The sequence below is a fragment of the Thamnophis sirtalis genome, unplaced genomic scaffold, assembly GCF_051295495.1.
Source record: "Thamnophis sirtalis isolate CommonGarterSnake01/CBP01778 unplaced genomic scaffold, rThaSir2_p1.2 scaffold_7, whole genome shotgun sequence".
Lineage (NCBI taxonomy): Eukaryota > Metazoa > Chordata > Lepidosauria > Squamata > Natricidae > Thamnophis > Thamnophis sirtalis.
Window position 1 is genome coordinate 61,097,999 of NW_028261387.1, and position 20,522 is coordinate 61,118,520.

General features: G+C 39.9%; 1 protein-coding gene across 1 annotated transcript; it reads right to left on the minus strand.

Annotated features, from left to right (window-relative positions):
- Positions 1-1,108: 1,108 nt before the first annotated feature.
- LAD1 (ladinin 1) lies at positions 1,109-16,538 on the minus strand. The gene is made up of 9 exons (XM_014053935.2): positions 16,288-16,538; positions 13,404-13,986; positions 11,861-12,013; positions 10,962-11,005; positions 7,169-7,241; positions 6,793-6,927; positions 5,295-5,384; positions 4,235-4,312; positions 1,109-2,729 (listed from the first exon to the last, which is right to left on the minus strand). Exons 1-8 carry the CDS (start codon positions 16,536-16,538, stop codon positions 4,274-4,276), a joined length of 1,368 nt encoding a protein of 455 aa, XP_013909410.2. The 3' UTR covers positions 1,109-2,729; positions 4,235-4,273.
- Between the last annotated feature and the right edge of the window lie 3,984 nt (positions 16,539-20,522).

Here is a 20,522-nt window from a genome sequence, read left to right on the forward strand (position 1 = left end):
TGTTGGGTGGTAGGAAACTATAAAACTTGAACCAGTCAGTTGGATTGGAAACCAAAGATTCCTTTAACTTCCTCAATTAACTCGTGACACTTGTAGCAATCTCTTATCTTTCACCTGTATCTAAAGTTCACTAGAAAGGAAATTCAGAAGAAAAGCATTGATATTCTGAATGAGCCTTCACTATAACACAGAGGACATAGCTTATTATTGAAGACCAATGGAGGAGTTCCCGACTGTTACCTCTAAAGGCCTATATTGCATATAATAGAATCTGTTTGAGGGGGTCACTTGTTTCCCATGTGATCATCTAGCAGGACCTAGGAGGCAGACCTTCTCTGCCACTGCACCTACCTTTAGAACAGCACCCTCCCCCACAAAAAAATGTGTATGGCTCACAACTTGCCCACCTTCAAGCAATCTTTAAAAACTGTCATCCCCCACCCCCAGGCCTTTAATTAGAATGTGTGGACATGGCCTTTAAATTGAAATCTGCTGTGGAAAGCTGTTAATTTATTCCATTTGGCAATCAAGATACTTTTTTAAAAAAACAAACTTTTGTGAAATTGCTGAAAGTCATTTTGGAGCTAGTCGGCCAGACACCTAAATCAATCAACCTTCTACTACTTATGAGATCTAACTTTTTGTTTCTGTCTCAAACTTGCTGAACTGTTTAGTTTCAGTTAGTGTTCTTTGAATGTTCACCAATAGGGAATGTTTTCCCACTGACTGCTGAAAAACAACTAAAAGTTAATGGATCAAATTTGTTAAAGGTAGTTAGACCAGGGGTCAGGTTCTTAGCACAACAGTTTTTATGAAACATTAGATAAAAAAAGCTGAAGAAGCTCCTTGGATGAGAAGCAAAATGTCTTCAAAGAAAAACCAGAATGTCTAGTTGCCTCTTGAAAAAGTGCCTTTGGGGCAACCATGACCTGAATGACTGAGAATCTCCGCAAACATTAGATAAAAATATTTTCACTTGGATGGCTGAGTGAAAGTGGGTCCAGCAAGATCTCAAAATTGAATGTAAGGCTAGATAGACATTGAATCTGGTCAGATTTAACAAGAAAAAAAAATCAGACAATAGATTAATACAATCGGAAGCAAAGTCTGTATATTGAAATAAATGATATTTATTATGATATTTATTATGAAAAGTGAAAGTCAAATTCAATCCCCACTACTGAATTTAAATAGTATATATGTATGGGTGACTTCTAAGTTGTTTAATTATGGCATGCTAATAGGTAGGACAGGTGTCAACCCATAGCCCTGATTCAGTTAAAATTAGCCATGACATTAGTTGCAATCAACTGTACATTTACCTGGGGATAAGACCTTTTGAATATATATAAGTATATATATGTATGCAAATCTTGCTAAAAACATGAAAATTCTTCCATTAGTCCTACTGAGTTTCAGTAATAGCTAGGACTGAGCTGAAACAGAAATATATATTATAAAAATATTCTTTAAATATAGAATGCATTTTACTATACAAAATATAACTCCTTGGCATTTTTTAGGGAGGGAAGAACATTACTTTTTTCATGGTTTTTGCAAAACAAGTTCATCCATATATTCAGGTACTGTCAGGCCTGCAGTTATTCCTTTTTAGGATCTTTGGCCTGCCACACTCTCTATTATTTCATTGTGCTGTTTCATAAGTGTAGTAGTTGGGAGGAGGAATATAAAGGAGTAGAATTGTGGAATGTGTTGTTGTCATTCTTTTCTAGAAGCCCAAGGTCATCTTTTGTCTCTGCACCTCTGCATCTGACCGCATCTGACCAGAACTAGATGGGTGGAAATGCCAGCATGGCTGAAGAAGATTGGACCATGTGATGGATTTATGGGTGTGGGGCAGAGGTGGGTTCCTACCAGTTCGCACCAGTTCGGTAGAACCGGTTCATCAAATCTACCAAACCGGTTAGAAGAGGTTCCACCAGTGGACCCAGAAAGCAGGCCACAACTGGGTGGAATTCCAGGAAGATTTTAGAATTAGGATTTCCACAGATGTGCCAACATGTCTGTCTTATTAAATTGGAACTTTAAGGATAGTTCTGCCTTGGACTCTGATTTAATTCTGTATGATATTTGGAACGCTGACAGGTACATTGCCCCCTTCTTTTTCCCCACAATATGCAAATTAGAACATTCAGGTAAGTTTCTGTTACTTACAGCATTCAGGTAAATTTTTGCTTTAAACCTCCTCATGGTTCTGATCAGTTTAGGGTTGAGCACAATTTCCCCATTAAAACATCCCTCTTTTATTCAAATAAGATAATTAGATAATAACAAGCTAAGCAAGAACAGGCAAAGCTACATTTAGGCAACAATTGCAATTGCTTGGTGCAAATGTAAGTATTCATCATGGTGGAAACATAGCTGAAATATGATCCAGTAAAGAAGCCATATGCATTTCATATTTGCTAATAGAACTTAATTTTGGTGAGGACTGATGATATAACAATAAAAAGATAAAAATGTATTATAGAAATATAGTTTTTCTGTCATAGGTCAGTTTTCACATCCATCAAATCATTTAAGTCATCAAGAGCTCCATTCAATAAAAGGCACTGTAGGCATTGTCGGCTGATAGATATCTTTGCCAGGTGGTCAGTTCTGTATAAGAGTAGAGCAATAAACAGAGGGATATAGTAGAATTCCAAGAGATCTGTGACTTTTGTTTCAATGGAGGTAAGTTTTCCTGAGAGTAGCATGTCTTGTTACATCTAGAAGATAAAGGGAAACATTTGATGAATGCACAGTTTTCTACAAGGGAGAAGGAAGGTTGATCATTGAATCTGAATATACAAAACAAACTCAGATCCTTTAGCTGAAGGTCATTCAGTGGACTTCACAATAAATAGTGATTCAGGGTTTCCCAGTTCCTAACTGAAATTCTAAAATCAACACCATATTGGATTTTTAGATACATGTTCATAATGGAAATATTAGTGAACTTGATAACACTATTCTCTTTTAAATAATGATAAATTCACACATTAATTATAGTGTTACTAGTCTGGTTTCTCAACTGCTTGAGGTGAGAGATTAGTGACACTCTTGCAGAGATTTAAGGAATTAGTGGCAACTTTTTCAACCTCCAAATCTCCACCATTAAACACTGTGCTGGAATGACAATAGGGATTTTTGTAGTGTTACACTAAGAACAATGAGAAAGCAGATCAGAATACACCCTTTGTTATAAGGCAGAATCAGAATAATAGGAAATTTATATCCATTGGTTTAATCACAAAGAGATGAATAATTATATGTATTTATGATTTTATGTAACATAACTCTATGGGACGCAATATGGTTTACAAAATAAGGAGATATTTATAATAGAATTTATACGGGCTAATAATCTACCTAAAAGGGAGCCCACATATCTTTAGGCTTCAAACACTAACTTCATTTAAAGTTGTTATCAGATATGGTATCAACATACGGTGTTGAACAACATATTCCAATTTCATAAATCAGTTAGCAATAGCAGTTAGACTTATATACCACTTCATAGGGCTTTCAGCCCTCTCTAAGCGGTTTACAGAGTCAGCATATCGCCCCCACAGTCTGGGTCCTCATTTCACCCACCTCGGAAGGATGGAAGGCTGGGTCAACCTTGAGCTGGTGAAATTAGAACCGCTGAACTGCAGATAACAGTCAGCTGAAGTGGCCTGCACCCTAACCACTGCGCCACCTCGGCTCATTTCACTCCAGTTTCAGCATTTGGTGACTGCATCTTAAGTGTTAGCTTTCCAGGGCAGAAGATAATTCTAATGAATCCATATATGTCCAGTCATAGAATATCCAATTAACATCCTGTTTCACTGTTGTTTAATCCAGGGGTCCCCAACACTTTGGATTCCGCAGACTGGTGATGCCAGCTTTGATGGTTTTGGAGGTGGAGAGGGAATGGTTTTGCGTGCACAACCTCAATCCCACACCTGCAGAAATGAAGCTTTGCATGCTTGTCTGCAATTTTGGTAGCCCAGTTCCCAATGGGCCACACCCACTGGCAGTCTGTGGCCCAGAGCTTGGGGACTCTTGGTTTAGTAGTCCATTATTAGCAGAGTGATAATAATGTACGGATAATAAGCTAAAATATTCATAAAGCAGATTTGATATTGTTTCCACACATGTTGAGATATACTCAGGCCAAATCACTTTCATACTTGTCACATATCCGACAAGTCACTTTATGTCAACTCCTAACTCTTTTCATCCTTACCTTGGATTTCCTTCACAAACCATCAGATCAGTTTTCCAACTAACTGCCTTGTGTGGTGTTCCCAGTTCTCTGAATGTCCTGCAGAAAGATAAAACGTGGCCTCTTAAAAGATTCCCTGTGCAGATAACCCAAGCTAATATATGTAGTCTCTAATTTATTTAGTGACCCTTCAAAATTATGAAGGGACAAAACAAATGGTAATTACAACCTGTTCTTGGAGTTCCAGTCACCCCGACACCCTTGTGGACTAGGTGCTTGGTAATTAGTTCATATTTTATGACAAGTTGCCTATGCTTATCATTTACACCCTTCTCTATCAGCTTCCCCAAAAAGTTAATGTGGAAGCTGATGGGGAAGGTCATAAGGTATGGGGATAGGTTTCATCCATCCATGGACACACCCTCCCCCCATCACTCTGCATTCTAGACATGCACTGTGCCTGCCACTCATGCACCCCTGTATCCTCCCTGACCCTCCCTGGCATCCCTCACTTCCTCAAATACCCCCTCCCCGATTGTCTCCATGCCTCCCTCACACCCTTGCACACTCCCTTCTTCTTACTACTCTTTTCTTCCTACTCTTTTCCATATCTTCCTCACACCTTTGCACTCTCCCTCATACCCTTCCCACCTGGCAGCAAACCTGCCTTACCTCTCTGCAAGCTGCCTGGGATTTGCAACTTCTCACTAGCCTCCCCACTTATTTGGTTGTGGGAATCCAGCAGGAGTTTGTCTTGCCTAACAACTATGGGATTTGGTTAACAAGGGCAACCAAGGATTGCAGCTCCTAAAGAGCGCAGTAACTCTTCACTCCGACATTGCTTATTAACAGAAATTCATAAATTGAGGGCTACGTCTATGGGATTTCCTGTTTAAGAGCTGGAAATCAGCTGGAGTAAATTGGAAGTCCTCTAGCTAATATAATGGGATAGTATTCTAATTCTTTAACTCTTGAGAGCAGAAAACAGACTTTCATTTTTAATGTCGGTCAGTGTGCTCACAGTAAACAAATGGCAATAAAAGTTATCTTAAATCTTAGCTTACTAAAGCCCTTCTCGTACCTTGTCTCCTTCATTCTTTTTGGATTCCTGAGTTCGACTTATCCAGAGATTTATTCGGGATGAGACTCCTCCTGGCATCCTCAAACTTTCCTAACCATAAGAGAATAGAAAGAATACTCAATTACACAGTGAGAATAATACACAACCTATTACTCTTTATAATATTGAGAAACTTAAGGTTCAATGTGACAGATAGTTAGCAAACATGAAAATGTAAATTAAAACACACCCTTGCAAACTGGTATCAGTACAGGCCAGCAGATTTTTCTCTTGTTCTTACAAACAAGAAAGAACTTGTTTGAATTCTAAGATCTAACTAACTAAGAACTACTAATCTTAAGAATATGATTTTAGAAATTTCTAAACAGATGCAACTTTTTACTTTCCCAGCAAAGAAAGGCTCTATGTTCACACCAGGGCAGATAAACCACAGAAATAAATTGTACAAAGTCATATTATGCAGTACTATAGTAAGAAAAGAAAATAATAACCATCCCTTTTCTGAATTTCGCTCCTGGTGATTATGTTGATGTTCCAAGTTATTTGCATGACACTAATATGGAACAATGTTTTCTATTGTCTTTCCCGCATATAGTCCTGGACTCTGCTGTAGTCTCCCATCATAAATTAACCAGGTTTGGCCTTGTTTAATGTTTTAGACAGTTGGCAACTAGATACTGCATTTTGTTCCAATCTGTTTAGATTGTTTACCCAGAGCCCTAATCATTTATTTTAAAAAATCAAAGGAATGGTCATAAGTCTACAGACAGGCAGAGCCTCAGTTGAAGTGCATCTATGTAGCTTCGAAAACAAGAGGCAAAAAATGACACATGAGGATGTAACTTGTATAACCATTTGAACTAATGTTTATGGAGAGATGAACATTTAAAAATAATGAGTTTATTTTAAATTGAAATTCATTACATCAGAACTGGTGAAGACCGAAGGTGGGTTGCTCCTGGTTCGGCCCGGATCAGGCGAACCAGTAATAGCGGCAGCAGGAGGCTCCGCCCACCTGCCCGGGCACTCCTGCATATGCGCAAAAGCTTCTGAACATGCACAGAAGCATTACGCGCACACAGAAGCGGGACCATGCCCAAACCAGTAGTAAAAAAATTGGCAACCCGCCACTGATGAAGACCACATGAAGGAATTTAGTTCTGGTCTCAGGAAAGAGGTGAGAAAATAGAAACTGAGTTGGACTTGGAATAGTGTCTCCCCCCCCCCCCGACCATGTTTACCCTAAAAATGTACAGTGAGTGAAGATTTTGAATAGACTTTCAAGATTTTTGTAAAAACATCCTGCAAACAGGGTTGCTAGAATCCTTGTACTATCTATTTATTGACTTGTTGGTGGGCAACTTTAAAAATGGCCTCTTTTCTTGCAGTTCTTAATCTTTATATTGAATAGCTCATCTTGTCTAATTCACCTGACCACACCTTTCCTAGATATCTGATTCCTTCCGGCAATATGTTTCTGGGTAAGAACAGTTTTTACCTTACGGACAAGAGTGGGAAGCTCACTCTGGACAGGAATAGTGGCTTCAAAGATGCTACGTCTGCTGGCCACACCCTCCGAAGGTAGTTGGAAGTTTCTCCGAATAGGTGAAGACACTTTAATGGATCCTGACCTCTAGCAATAAGACAATACCAGAAGTTCAGCTTGCACGATCAGGAGAGAAACAATTTCTTTCTCGCTTAATAGCAGTATTATGTATTCATATTCCTCTTTCTTTGAGCTTTTAATCCACATATATGCCAAGAAGTTATGGCTAGGAACTCTTCGTGGTAAAGACTTATTTGTTCCTTTTATTCACTTCATTTTGGAGATGTAGAAATGGCTGAACAACCACATTTTCTATTGCCATATTTACCTGGACAGCAGATGCATATCTCTCTAGCTTCTCCTCAAGTTTGACTGTGCTTGCTGGAAGCCTCATACTAGCACTAGTGAAGGAGATGCAAATAAAACAAAATTAATTTTCTAAGGCTCAGAAAGTATCAGTGGCTCTTACAATATTCACAGAGAACAATATTCACCAAGAAAAGCATTTATTGTTCTGATTAAAACTTGCAAAGCAATCTAATCAGAGGTATCTGCAGGATATAGTCGATCAATTTACCAGGGTGGCTGTGATCAAATGTTGGCCTGTTTTTTAAAAAATGCAAATGCATCAGACAGATAAAACTAGGCAGAGCGTCAATTGAACTGTTATGATTACCATCTTGACTTGACCATATTTTGCAGATACCCCTGAATCTATTGTGATCTATCAGTATGTCAATTATCTAATGTATCCATATCTCTGTTTTCAAACAACTAACTCTTGTAAGCCTACTGTTCATTGTCTGAGGTCAGGGAATATTCACCTTACAAGGCTGACTGTGACCTTCTATAGCAGTGAACCTTTTAGACACTAAGTGTCCAAACTGCACATATATGACCAAAATGCAAGGCGTGCATGCATGCATGTACAGCAGACACCCGAAGACCAGCTGGCCAGCTGGAAATTGGGCATCCCAATATTGGCAGCTCTGCAAGAGGTGAGATCTTTTTCTTTTGTGAGCTTCTGTTTCATCATTTGCAAACAACGATGAGAAACACCATGGAGAAATGCAGTAGAGCTGAGCTGGGGCAACAGCGTGTGTGCCCACAGAGAGGGATCTGCATGCCACTTCTGGCATGTGTGCCATATGTTTGCCATCACAGCCCTACAGCCTGACAAAAGGTCTTTTGCCCAATTACTGCTCAAATGTTAAATTCCAGGTATGATAGACTACAACGTCAAATAAGCTTAACATTCATAGAGGCTGGAAACTATGGAACATTTAGTTCATCACATCTACACAATATCAGGTTGGAATAGTACGGAATCCCCAGCAACTTAACATTCTGAAGTTCCCATGGAGATATTGCAGCCTAGTATTGTTCCATGTCATATAATAAGATACTCTGTTTTCAATTGTTTAATATTTAGTTTGCAAGCATATTCTCACAGGACTCATAACTTAAGATGAACATTTAGCTGCTTCCAGAGTGGATCAGCACAGAGAAAGAGAATAAATACATAAAAGTCTGGACGTGGGTGAGTTCTTGTCATGGTCATCAGTTATAAAATGTAGGAGTTAAGCAAGGACTTGAAGTGTTCCATCAAAATCAAAAGTATATGAGCCTCAGTGGCACAGTGGCTAAAGTGCAGTACTGCAGGCTACTTCTGCTGACTGCTGCCTGCCTGCAATTTGGCAATTCAAATCCCATCAGGCTGAAGGTTGACTCAGCCTTCCATCCTTCTGAGGTGAATAAAATGAAGACCTAGATTGTTGGGGGCAATATGCTGACTCTGTAAACCGCTTAGAGAGGGCTGTAAAGCACTACAAAGCAGTATATAAGTCTAAGTGATATTGCTATTGCTATATAACTTATATAATTTTTTCTCTGAATAAGATTCCAAATCACCCTATTATTTATATCAAAATTCTGTGTCACTGATATAAGGGAATGTGTGGGTGAGACAAAGGCTCTAAGTACTACTTTACTACAGAAATCTTTATGGCAAGCTCCATTGTAATTTTAATTTTGAATCTAATTCATCTAATCCAATGTTAGTACTGAGTTTATAAAATGTCCAAATGTAGATAGATAAAAATCCATCAAACTGCTGAATTGATCTGAGACTTTGATTTGACCGAATACCGTTTGATCAGAAGTTTTAATAAAAACTGCACGGAGCCTACAAGAATATTTACAACCCAATTTGCAGCAGACTCTGCCTCCAGTGGCCTATGCAATAAGTGCAGCTCTTAAAACTGGTAAAAGAAGCATAATGTGTGCTAAAGAATATTTAGGCATGTTCAATGTTCCCTCTAATTTTTTTTCAGTGTGAGCAGAAAAGTATAGTGTTTAAGCAGCATATTTTCATGCCTGAGCACCTGAATTTTTTTCACAGATGTCACCTAAGACAACAACGAAATCAGTATTATTTGAAACTCAAAGTTATGTTTATTCAAGGTACCTGCTTAATTAAAAGTGTTATATAATATCAGTATCACTTAACAACTCTCCTGCTTAGCAACCAAAATGTTGGCTCAGAAAGTCTGGCATTTGAAACACACAAGTCTTAAAGCTGTTGTTACAAGATCCTTGCACCCATAACCTCAGGGGTCTTCAAACCTGACAGTTTTAAGATTTGTGGGCTTCAACTCCCAGAATTCCTCTTCCAGTCATGTTGGCTCAGAAACTCTGGCATTGAAGCATGCAAGTCTTAAAGCTGTCAAATTACAAGATCCTTGCACCCATACCCCTTTAGGGGAAAAAAAACCAGGGGTCTTCAAACCTCACAGCTTTAAGACTTGTAAACTTCAACTCCCAGAATTCCTCCTCCAGTCATGTTGCAGCAATGTCATCTGCGTGGATCTGCTCCATCTTCGGGTTTTTTCACAGGGGGCAGGGCTGCCACTGAAGATGCCAACAAGCCCCTGCCGACACTAGAATAGCTGCTGCCGCCTCCGCCTCCTCCTCCAACAGCACCAACACATTTGCTGCCCAGCGCTGCAGCTGCGATGAAGCCACCAAAGCTCCCGCTGGCACCCCCGCCCATGGCAGCGGTGCCTCCCCCTCCGCTCAGAACACCTCAGCTGGGCTCCGAGTTACTCCTGCTGCCACCTCCACCTCTGTCGTGCTTTTGAGAATCCATGAGGCCTTTTTTTCCTGCTCCCGTCCCCTCCACCGCTAGCTCCCACAGCCTCATGGCTCCTCAAAAGCATGGCAGAGGAGGAAGGGGGAGGGATAATGCGTGGGCCAGCTCAGGTGCTCCACGTGGAGGGAGAGGCACAACTGCCAAGGGTGGGGGTGCTGATGGGAGCTTTGGCGGCTTCACCTCAGCCGCAGTGTCGGGCGGCAAATCCAGCAGTGCTGTTGGAGGAGGAGAAGGCGGCAGCAGATATTCCCCTCAGCTTCCGGAGCCTGTGACAGAAATCACTGTGCGCAGTTAGAAACGGCTGCACGGTGTTTTCTTGCCACATGCACGGCCGCGCAGCTGTGCACCTTAGAGGGAACAGTGGGCATGTTGCAAATACAGAAGCTTCTTCCTTTAAACAAAGCATAATTAAAATTAAACAATAAAAGTAACAAAACATTTTCTATTGAAGCACATAGATCTACGTTTATCATTTGTTGTCCTTCTATCACAGGGGTGTCAAACTCGATTTCATTGAGGACCGCATCAGGGTTGTGTTTCAACTTAGGGGGCCATGGTGGAGGGGCCACAGAGTAGGGATGGCTAGCTCAACGTCACTCCTGTTGGGGGTGCCTATGGTGGCCCAAGTGCTCTGCCATAGAAAATGGGCTCCTGAGCTCTGTTTACGGCTGCCACGGCCTCCTGCAACCCTCTGCCAGTGAAAACGAAGCTCCTGAGCTCCATTTTCTCCGGCAGAGGGTTGCAGGAGGCCATGGCAGCTGAAAATGGAGCTCAGGAGCCTGGTTCATTGGCAGAAGCATTGCAGACCAATCCTCTGTTTCCAGGGCAGCCCCATGGGCCAGATCAAAATATCCCACGGGCCGAATCCAGTCCCCGGGCCTTGAGTTTGACATCCCTGTTCTATCACAAAGATAGGGCAAGAATGCATACTCTACAAAGGAATTGCAGTGCTGTATTAATATCTACTTACCTTCTGCTTAATGCATCTTCTTGTCTTTCTTTCTTGGGAACAACCTTGAAGCAGAAGAAACAGAGGGGAAGATTCAGGCAAGAATTGTGCACGTTAAATAATTATGGGAAATAAAGGAAAATTTTAGCAAATATTGTTTCTCCCACCCAAACCCCAACCTAAAAAACTCTGTTGCAGGGGGCGCCAGAAATTTTAGCTGCAAAGAATAAATGGGTAGGTATAGGGAAGTCACATCACAACAGGGTCACAACTTCATGTGCAGGGGAGGTATGGATTAGATGTTGAAATGGCCTTCTTTGGTAAATATTTTGAAAGATTAAAAATCTCTGAAATATTAAGAATGGTCTGAAAGACTTCAGTTTCTCTGGTTTGGAAAATATTACTTGGTTCTCACATTTCACATTCTACCCCTATGAAGGTATCATCCTAACCTCAGATTCTTCAAAGGAAGATGAGAGTTCTACCACTGATCCTATCCTCAACACTATATGACTACTCAGCATCCTGATGTCCAGAACCCTCATAATTTTGAGTAGTGACACCATTTTGTCCTAAACATTGCTCCCAAAGTATGCTTATTTGAAGTTGGCCTGGAGAATAATCATGTTGGTTGTATTTAGTTTTAAGCTTAAATGTAGATAAAATACAATCAAAATCAATTTTGCTTTGGTTGTACATACTATATTTTGGGAGGTCAAAGATTAGCCCAGAGACATACAAAAGTTAGGTAACCTTACCCTCTGCAATTATCTGCACTTGATGTGTAAACATTTATCATAGTGGTAGTCGTGTAGCCTCATTGCCTTTGTGCAAGTAGAATATTGCTTGTGTCATTGCCATAGGGTCTAGATTTCATTTTTAAATACGGGACCTTTTCATAATTTGTAATAAATCCTTACCCGGAATGAGATTGTCCTTGGACTGATCCGGTTGAATGAGCTACTATAAGTAATCCGCGGTTCAGAAATTAATATAGGGGCATCAAAACCTTCTTGACCAGAGGGAGACCTTATAGCTTTAGCATTTGATTTGGGAATAGATTTTTCGGTGGCCTGAAAGAGAAACATGAATCAAAGAAGGACAAGCCGGAGGACTGAGAAAATAGCAATAGCACTTAGACTTATATCCCACTTTACAGTGCTTTTCAGTCTTCTCTAAGCAATTTACAGAGTCAGCATATTGGCCCCAACAATTTGGGTCCTTATTTTACCCACCTTGGAAGGATGGAAGGCTGAGTCAATCTTGAGCCTGGTGAAATTTTAACTGCCAAACTGCAGGCAGCTGGCAGTCAGCAGAAGTAGCCTGCAGTACTGCACTCTAACCACTGTGCCACCATGTGGCTATTCCACCACAAACATTTTTAGCAAAATTGGAAATAAATCTTTTTGAACCTATTATGCTACTGAGCACATCTATTTACATCTTACAACATATTTAACAAACAGTCTGATTACCTCTTCTAGGTTTTCTGAGAAAAAGTTACATATATCTACTAAGGTTTCATTGCAAAGTATAGAATATATAAATCCAGCTAGGCTATATATATAAAAAGAAAAAAAATGAAAATAATTGTAAATTATGAAAGCAAGAAAAAGGCAAAACAACTTCAGTGTTGCAACATGAAAAGCCTTTTTGGAAATGTTTTCTAAAAAGAAGTTGTAACCTTTGGGTGGAGGGAGGATAGTTTTAGCATTTCTGTAAAATACTTCCATACCCTTTAAAGCTTTTTAAGGCTTTTACAAACCTCCCCAAATTGTTGTTTTATTATATGTATTGCTAAATTGTGTATTATAATTTTATCCTGTGAGCAGCAGAGAGTAACACTGTTACCTGGGTCTTCTAAATATACTTATGATTAATGATTAATTGTATTAAATAAGCATGCACTAATAACAGACTGGATAATTTGATTTTTGATATCACTTCCACCAGAAGTCCCCAAACTTGGCAACTATGCTGGCTGGAGAATTCTGGGAGTTGAAGTCCACAAGTCTTAAAATTGCCAAGTTTGGGGGCCCCTGTCTTAAACCAATAGTAGACTGTTTTTTCTGGTGCTGAGCATCCTTGCACAATCTTGATCTATGGCAACTTTATGGCAAAATCAATAATCTTGTCATTATCTCCAAAGCTTAAATATGAGATTTTGATAATATCTGACATCCTTTAAAATCTTACAAGATTTTGAGATTGGATTTCTCTAACATAGGGGTAATAAGAAAGCTTCTTGTGACTTTAAGATGCTCTGTGTTACTTAATCCTGCCTTAGGCCATGTCTGCTCAGCTATTTCTTGATCCTTTAACCCTGCTGCTGAATGAAGCTGCCAACTTTGATATGAGTAATAATTCCATGTATCCAATTTACTCCCTATCTAATTTGCATCTTTGCCCAATTAACTTTTCATCAAACTTTCTCCGTCCTCGTAAAATACCAAGACTAAGTACCTGTGGTGCCTCAGAAGCAGGTGTGGTTACAGCAGGATCAGTAAACTTTCTAGCTCTTGGCTGAATTTTCACCTCAAGCCGGCTGATGCTTTTACGTTCGCAAGAAATTCGTTGAGGCTCCTGGGAAGCCACCTCATTCTGGGTCACAACCAGTCTCTGAGATTCACATATGCTTGGGACCTTCTCCTCCTCACTGAAGACCTGATCCTCATCTGTTTTGAGGTCCTTCTCCTGCTTCAGGGCTTCATGTTGCTCCAGTGTGATCTCCTCTTTTTTTGGACTCTGGATGTGATGGCTTTCTTCTATAGCATCCTTTTGCTGAATTAGGGTTTCACATTTTTCTGCTCTTCCCTCTTCTTTGGATGATTCTGGAGGAGATGCAGGATTCTCTTCAGGAGGTTCCTTTTCAAATTTCTTAGTACTCACTAGTATTTTCTTGTCTTGTTTTATGTTATTTAAAAACTCTGCTCTCCTCCACACTCTTCTGCCTTCCAGTTTATTTACTGCAACTGGTTCAGTCTTCTCGTTTTTCAGTGCTGAATTTTCCAAGTTAAGCAGCTTTGCCTCTAAGGAATTATTAACCCTAGGAAAAAGGAGGAAACATATGAACAGCACTAGATGGCACTAGAGGTTAAATTTTAGAAGAATTCATGATTCACACAGTTTACACAGGAATGAGATTTACAAACCAGGTTTTAAATAATTTAATAGGTCCTTCAGGGCTTTAATAGAGGTAGGATTGTATTCATATGACTTGATTATTTTGGAAATTTGAAGCATCTATTTTTATATAACAAAGATTAATAGAGATTAAATTAATAGAGGTATAGAGTCAAGATCACGTGACGTTCAAGCTTTACAAAGTCTTGGTAAGACCACTTGGACTATTGCATCCAGTTCTGATCACCACAATACAAAAAAGTTGTTGAGACTCTAGAAAGAGTGTAGAGAAGAGCAAAAAAAAATGATTAGGGATCTGGAGGCTAAAACATATGAAGAACATTTACAGGAATTGGGTATGTCTAGTCTAATGAAGGACAGCACTGATACTTCGGCTTAGAAATGGAGATGAGAACCACCCCTAGAGCCAGAAATGACTAGCATACATGTGTGGGGGAACCTTTACTTAGTCTAATGAAAAGAAGGACTAGGAAGGACATAATAGCACTGTTCCAATATCTGAGGGGCTTCTACAAAAATGAAGGGTCAAATTATTTTCCAAAGCACCAAAGGCAAGGCAAGAAACAATGATTGGAAGCTAACCAAGGAAAGAAGCAATCTAGAACTAAAAAGAAATTTCTTAATGGCAAAAGTAATTAAGCAATGGAACAGCTTGCCTTCAGAAGTTGTGGGTGCTCCATCACTGGAGGCTTTCAAAAAGAGACCGAACAACCATTTTTCTGACATAATATAGGGTCCCCTGCTTGAGCAGGGGATTGGCCTAGAAAACCTCCAAGGTCCCTTCCAACTCTGTTGTTTTATGTTCTATGTTCTAGATCAGTGTTTCTCAACCTTGGCGACTTTATGTCCTGTGGATTTCAACTCCCAGAATCCCCCAGCCAGCACAGATTGAGAAACACTGTTCTAGATGATGACAATTCAGATTTTGTTTTCAAAGTTTGATACAGAAATGTTAAGTAAAGAAAATTTCTATCTTTATCTTCTTTGTAGACAGCTTTCATGTACTGTACACATCATGCAAAGAGAAACATAAAATGAAGGTCCATGACTGGAATGAAAAAGGTGCTGTTGAAAGTGACCAGGGAATAATTCTCCTACCAGAGTCATGATGGAATGCATTCTAATTGGAACAAGGCCCAAGTAATACTGCTTCATAAAAACAATAATAACTAGAATGAGGCAAATGAGGTTCACATTTCATTTTTAAAATGCACATGGCGCCAAGACATTTCTTATCATTTTCTGCAACTTTTAAAAAGCAACGCACAGGCACTCTATAAGCTTCCTCTCTGCACCTCCTGAAGCATAACAGTATGACCATCATTCTAAAAAGTGCTGATGAAGGAAAGATCTTTTGCTGCCAAAAAAAAAAAAAAGCTGAGTGTGGAGTGTTTTAAGGATTGTAAAAAACTGAAAGGGATCTCTATTGTGTGAACTGTTTAAAAAGAACTATGGTCTCTATTTATCCCCCTGTGATCTGGCAAATATTACTGTGAAATTTCTGAGTTTTCTTCATATAATATGAATTTGGCAAGAGAACCATAACTAAATTATGCCAACCTCTTCAGTTTAAATTTCTGACTAAATAAATAAATAAATAAAGTCAAATGATTGGAAAGTTTTGTATTGAAAATTCTTGATAGTCACCAACAACCAACAGCAACTATTCGTAGTTAGACAATCTATTCTGTACTCAATATAATGATCTTAGTTGATGTGGCATCATAGAACAGAAAAAAGATCAAATAATCCTGTCCTGCATTAATATATACATTCTCTCTATTCCTTCACAAATTATCTATCAACATAGATTGGAATCTACTCCTCCATTCATGAAAGTTAAAGGAATTTGTCAATTCCCATTCTGTCTTCACCTCTCTGTACACATACACATTATTCCCCAAAGAAACTCAGAGTTTTGAAGAGGCCTGTAGGGTTAGAAAAGGGAAAAGATATGGAAACATGAATTTGAGTTTTCTTATGGGGAGGGTGGAGTGTTAGGTCCAAAGCATAATCTGGTTCCATTTAATCTATACCTATCTCCCTAAATCTCAATTCCCCTTCTTCGTAAAATAATATTAATTCAAACAAACAGCAAGTCATTGTCTCTTTTCAAAATCATTAGAACTGGCTTCAATTTCCAAGCAATTTGCACAAGTAAATAAGTCTGTTCCACAACAGCTCAACCTTCAAATACAAATACCTGTTTGATGTCAGACGGGTCGCATTCTGTACTTTGCTGGAGGATTCCTCCGTCTTTGTTTCAGAGGTGGAACTCAGTTGCCTATGTCTTCGCCTGCGCTCTCTCTCCTGCTCTTCTCCATCCTCAACAGACCACTGTTGAGCCAGGCTGGAGGGGGAAAAATGGGGGATGGGAACCAAGAAAAGTATAGGAAGAAAAGAGGCTATCAGAACACAATGATTTTTAGCACACTTCATGAAACTATGCAACATCGACACTCACTCAGTGGTGGGATTCAACCGGTGAAACAACCAATTCACTGAGTGCACGCTTTGCACACACACATGCCAAATGTGTGCTCTGGGCGTGCACAATGCATTTGAAAACAGCTCTAAAACTTACCTTCTACTGCAGCCCTGGTGAATTGAACAGCTGAGGCGCACCAATCAGCTCTCCCGTGCCTATCAACTGGGCTTCAAACAAAAATCTAAGACAGACTCACGCAGTGGTGGGTGGGCGGGTCAAGTGATTGCCGGAACTACCGGTTTGCGTAAACCAGTCCAAACCGGATGAATCCCACCACTGCACTAACTCACCCAGAGCTTATATGTATCTGAAATAAGATGAGCTGATCATCTTTCAGGACTTTCCTCCAATCCTAGGGATTGTTTTTAAAAGTCTTGATGTACAAGTGTGTAGTGTGTTTATGTTTGTTTTCACCTAAAATATTGGAGAAGAAAAAACCAAGGCCAGTAATGACATATTTTTAACCTTTCAATTGTCTCAAGTAGGTATCAGAACAGACTCTTATGAAAAGTACCTGTTTATCTTCCGTATGCATTTGAAATTGTGTCTTTAAGTAGAGAATGTCATTTTTAAACCTGTGCCAAGGCTTGTTTGTATAAGGAAATTGTACATCAGTCTAAAGAACCACAACTACAAGAAAGGAAATTAGGATGCATGAATAACTTAGAATAGCTGAGCCCCCGCCATATACTATTGTGATACCAGCTTTCTGAATACTCTGAGTGCAACAGAACCAATGCAGGAGATGAGTGAAAATGAAGAATCCTATATTTATTCAGGCTGAGGATATTGTGTTGTTTTTATCCTATGAGTTCAAAGAATGGCCTCTACCAAAACCTCCAGCTTCACAGATGTATTAGACTGAGAAATCAGAGGAGTAACTTTAAATACTTCAATCAGAGTCTTCAGAAAGGGTGGAGTTGATTGTACTACCAATTGTGACTTTCAGCATAAAACATCAGCTGGATTTAGCTAATTGCTCCTATTGTTTTTACAATAGGGAAGTAAGAACAGGGGTGGGTTGCTGCTGGCATTACTGCCAGTTCAGTGCGTCAAAAATTTTGTGTGTGCATGCATTTGCAAATAAAAAGGTCTGCGCATGCGCAAAACCTTAAAAAATGGGGAAAAATTGCTCTGAAAATTGCTCTGCCCATGCGCAGAACCAAAAAACAAGAGGGCGGCCTAATAGAACTGGTTTGGGGGTGTGACAGGCCTGGGTCGCTGCCGGTTCCAGTGACCCAGGCCACCAAGTTACTACTGGTTCGGCCGAACCAGTCTGAACCAGTAGGAATCCACCTCTGGGTGAGAAGCTTACTTGGAATGATCCATATTTCTGGTTTCTCTATCCTTTACCTCAGAGGATAATTTTCTTGATTTAGTCTGATGCAGCTGCAGTGCTTTGATTAGATTCCATCTCTTTGAACCAACTTCATCTGCTGCCTAGACTTGATTTTCTCCATCAAACCAGGCCTAATCAGATGCCACTGGCTACAGGGGAAGACATACACCTAGTTTTTATCTCATATTTCACCAACCTACCCCCAAATTCTCATGTTTTGCTGGATATCTGACTCATAATTAACATAAAGAAAATAATACCAAATATCTCAAACATGTTGTCTCAGAGCATACTCCCATCTGATGATTTTCTTAATGGGAAGGTATTGCAATACCTCCATGTATGGATGGGACTTTAGAAGCATTTCCTGCTCTTCTTGTTTATGTGTTAGCACCCTATCAGTGGTCTGACATGTTAGTCCCAGGAAAACCATGATAATGACATTGTGTAGATTTATTACAGCAATACTGTATGGCAGTACTGTATGGCAGGAGCTTATTCTTCAGTCACCTACAATAAGGGAGGGAGGGAAGGCCAAGCAATGCTAACCTGAGCATGGGCATCAGTTGTCATCATAAGCACATCTGATACTGTGGCAGCAGTGCAAAAGCAGTCCAGGTTTTTCATATGTTTGGTAGCTCTTCTATCTCTGATGAAGGTCCAAGTCTAATCCATGGCATTGGAGCTGCCTAGTTTCTTGGCATTCACGAAAGTTGCCATTCAGGGATTGCTATCACAAGGTTGCTAGTTAATCATTATCACAGCAGATATTCCTCTGCATTTTTACTTTCAGTAAAAAGCTTAGCCATTATGTTTTTCACTCAAAGAAATGGCTATATAAATGCAGAATCAAAGGAGATAGACATAGGAGAAATATTTTGAAGGGAGGGGAAAAGGGCATGTTGAAACCTCTGGCACTGAACTTTAAATCATATTAGCACTGCTGGTGGCAATTCAAGACATGGCACCAACCTGCTCTCAATATACAGTACTTGAGGTTCTCTGTCATTTATGACTCATAGATTTTCCTCTTTCATTATTTTTGAATCAACAGAAGACAGCCCCACCCTCCTTAACAATAATCCTATTTTTCAAGTACTGTATTGCCTTACTAGTGTGATGTCATGATCTGATCAAACTGATTACCATTGTTTCAAATAGTTCTAACCTTTGTTTGTTCTCCTTTTTCCCCCATTGTCCACCTTCTTCTGAAATTATTCTAGGTAATGCTTAGATGTGTTGAGCTGAAAAACAGTGTTACTGGCTTGACTAAGTTATCCATCACTGCAGTTGGAGAGTCTGATCTCCAAATTGCACGGAACCCAGCTGTGTTTTTTTGATACTGTTTTCTGACAGATTCTTTCACACTCAGGTTTCTTTTCGCTGTCATCGCCTGGATTAAAAGAAACCTTGCCATCGGCAGATCTGTATTTAATACATTTCTAAGAGTGCTGTACACAAGAAACCACTTAGGCTCCTGACATCAGTGTGGAGCCTGAATGAGTAATCAAAGTCCAACAAATAGCATTCCTGTTACATCATTTATGTATGCTTAAAATCAAGCAACATGTTGGTTAATTGGCATTTGTTTGCACTGTCAGCAATTCCCTCTAGTGTCCTTCAAGCAAGTTCTCATACTCTTCTTCTTAATTGTTATTTGGTAATTGGGAAGACTTAGCACTGTGCAGAGCACAAAAAAAAGACAGATGCATTGAATGTTAGCTAACATCAAAACTACAAGCAATTCAACTAATAAAAGATAGATCCCAGACACAGGTGGGCTACAACCAGTTTAACAACCAGCTTGGTGATCACACAAGTGCCTAATGCGCTTGTGTGCAGCATTCAAAATACAGCCATTTGAAGCTCAGCTGCTTACCTTCTAAGGCAGCCCCAGTAAGTAGAACAGCAGAGAGGCAGCAATCAGCTGTGCTGTGTGAATCAGCTGAGCCAGAAAGAAGGAAATATAGGACAGGATAGGGCGGAGGTGGGTGGGCAGGGCCAGCTGATCATCGGAACTACCAGTTCGCCCGAACCGGTCTGAACCAGCAGCGGCCCATCACTGATCCCAGGACTAAAATATATGGTTTCTATGAAGATTTTGATCCCAGGCATGTCTAAGTAGGGAAGGGGAATGCTGCTGTTTGGAATGTAATGGCTGTTTCCATTAATGTTAATAATACAGAACTAAGTAGACAATAGGCTCCTTACTCCAGTGCTGAATTGAAATGCTGTTCGCTCATTCCTGACAGGATAGAAACCTGTTCTGGAATAAAATCTACCATATCCATGGCCAATCCTTACTGCACCTCTGTTTCAAATCACTGCAATCAAGATATTCCCAAGTGCAGAGGTGGGTTCCTACCAGTTCGCACCAGTTCGGTAGAACCGGTTCGTCAAATCTACCTAACCGGTTAGAAGAGGTTCCACCAGAAATCAGGCCACACCTACAGAAGAGGTTCCAAAAATTCTGGAAACCCACCACTCACACACACACACACACACACACACAGACAGACAGACTCACATAGAGAGAGAAAGAGAAAGAAAGGATGAAAGAAATAAAGAAAAAAGAAAGAAAAAGTGAGAGAGAGATGAAAGAAAAAAAGGA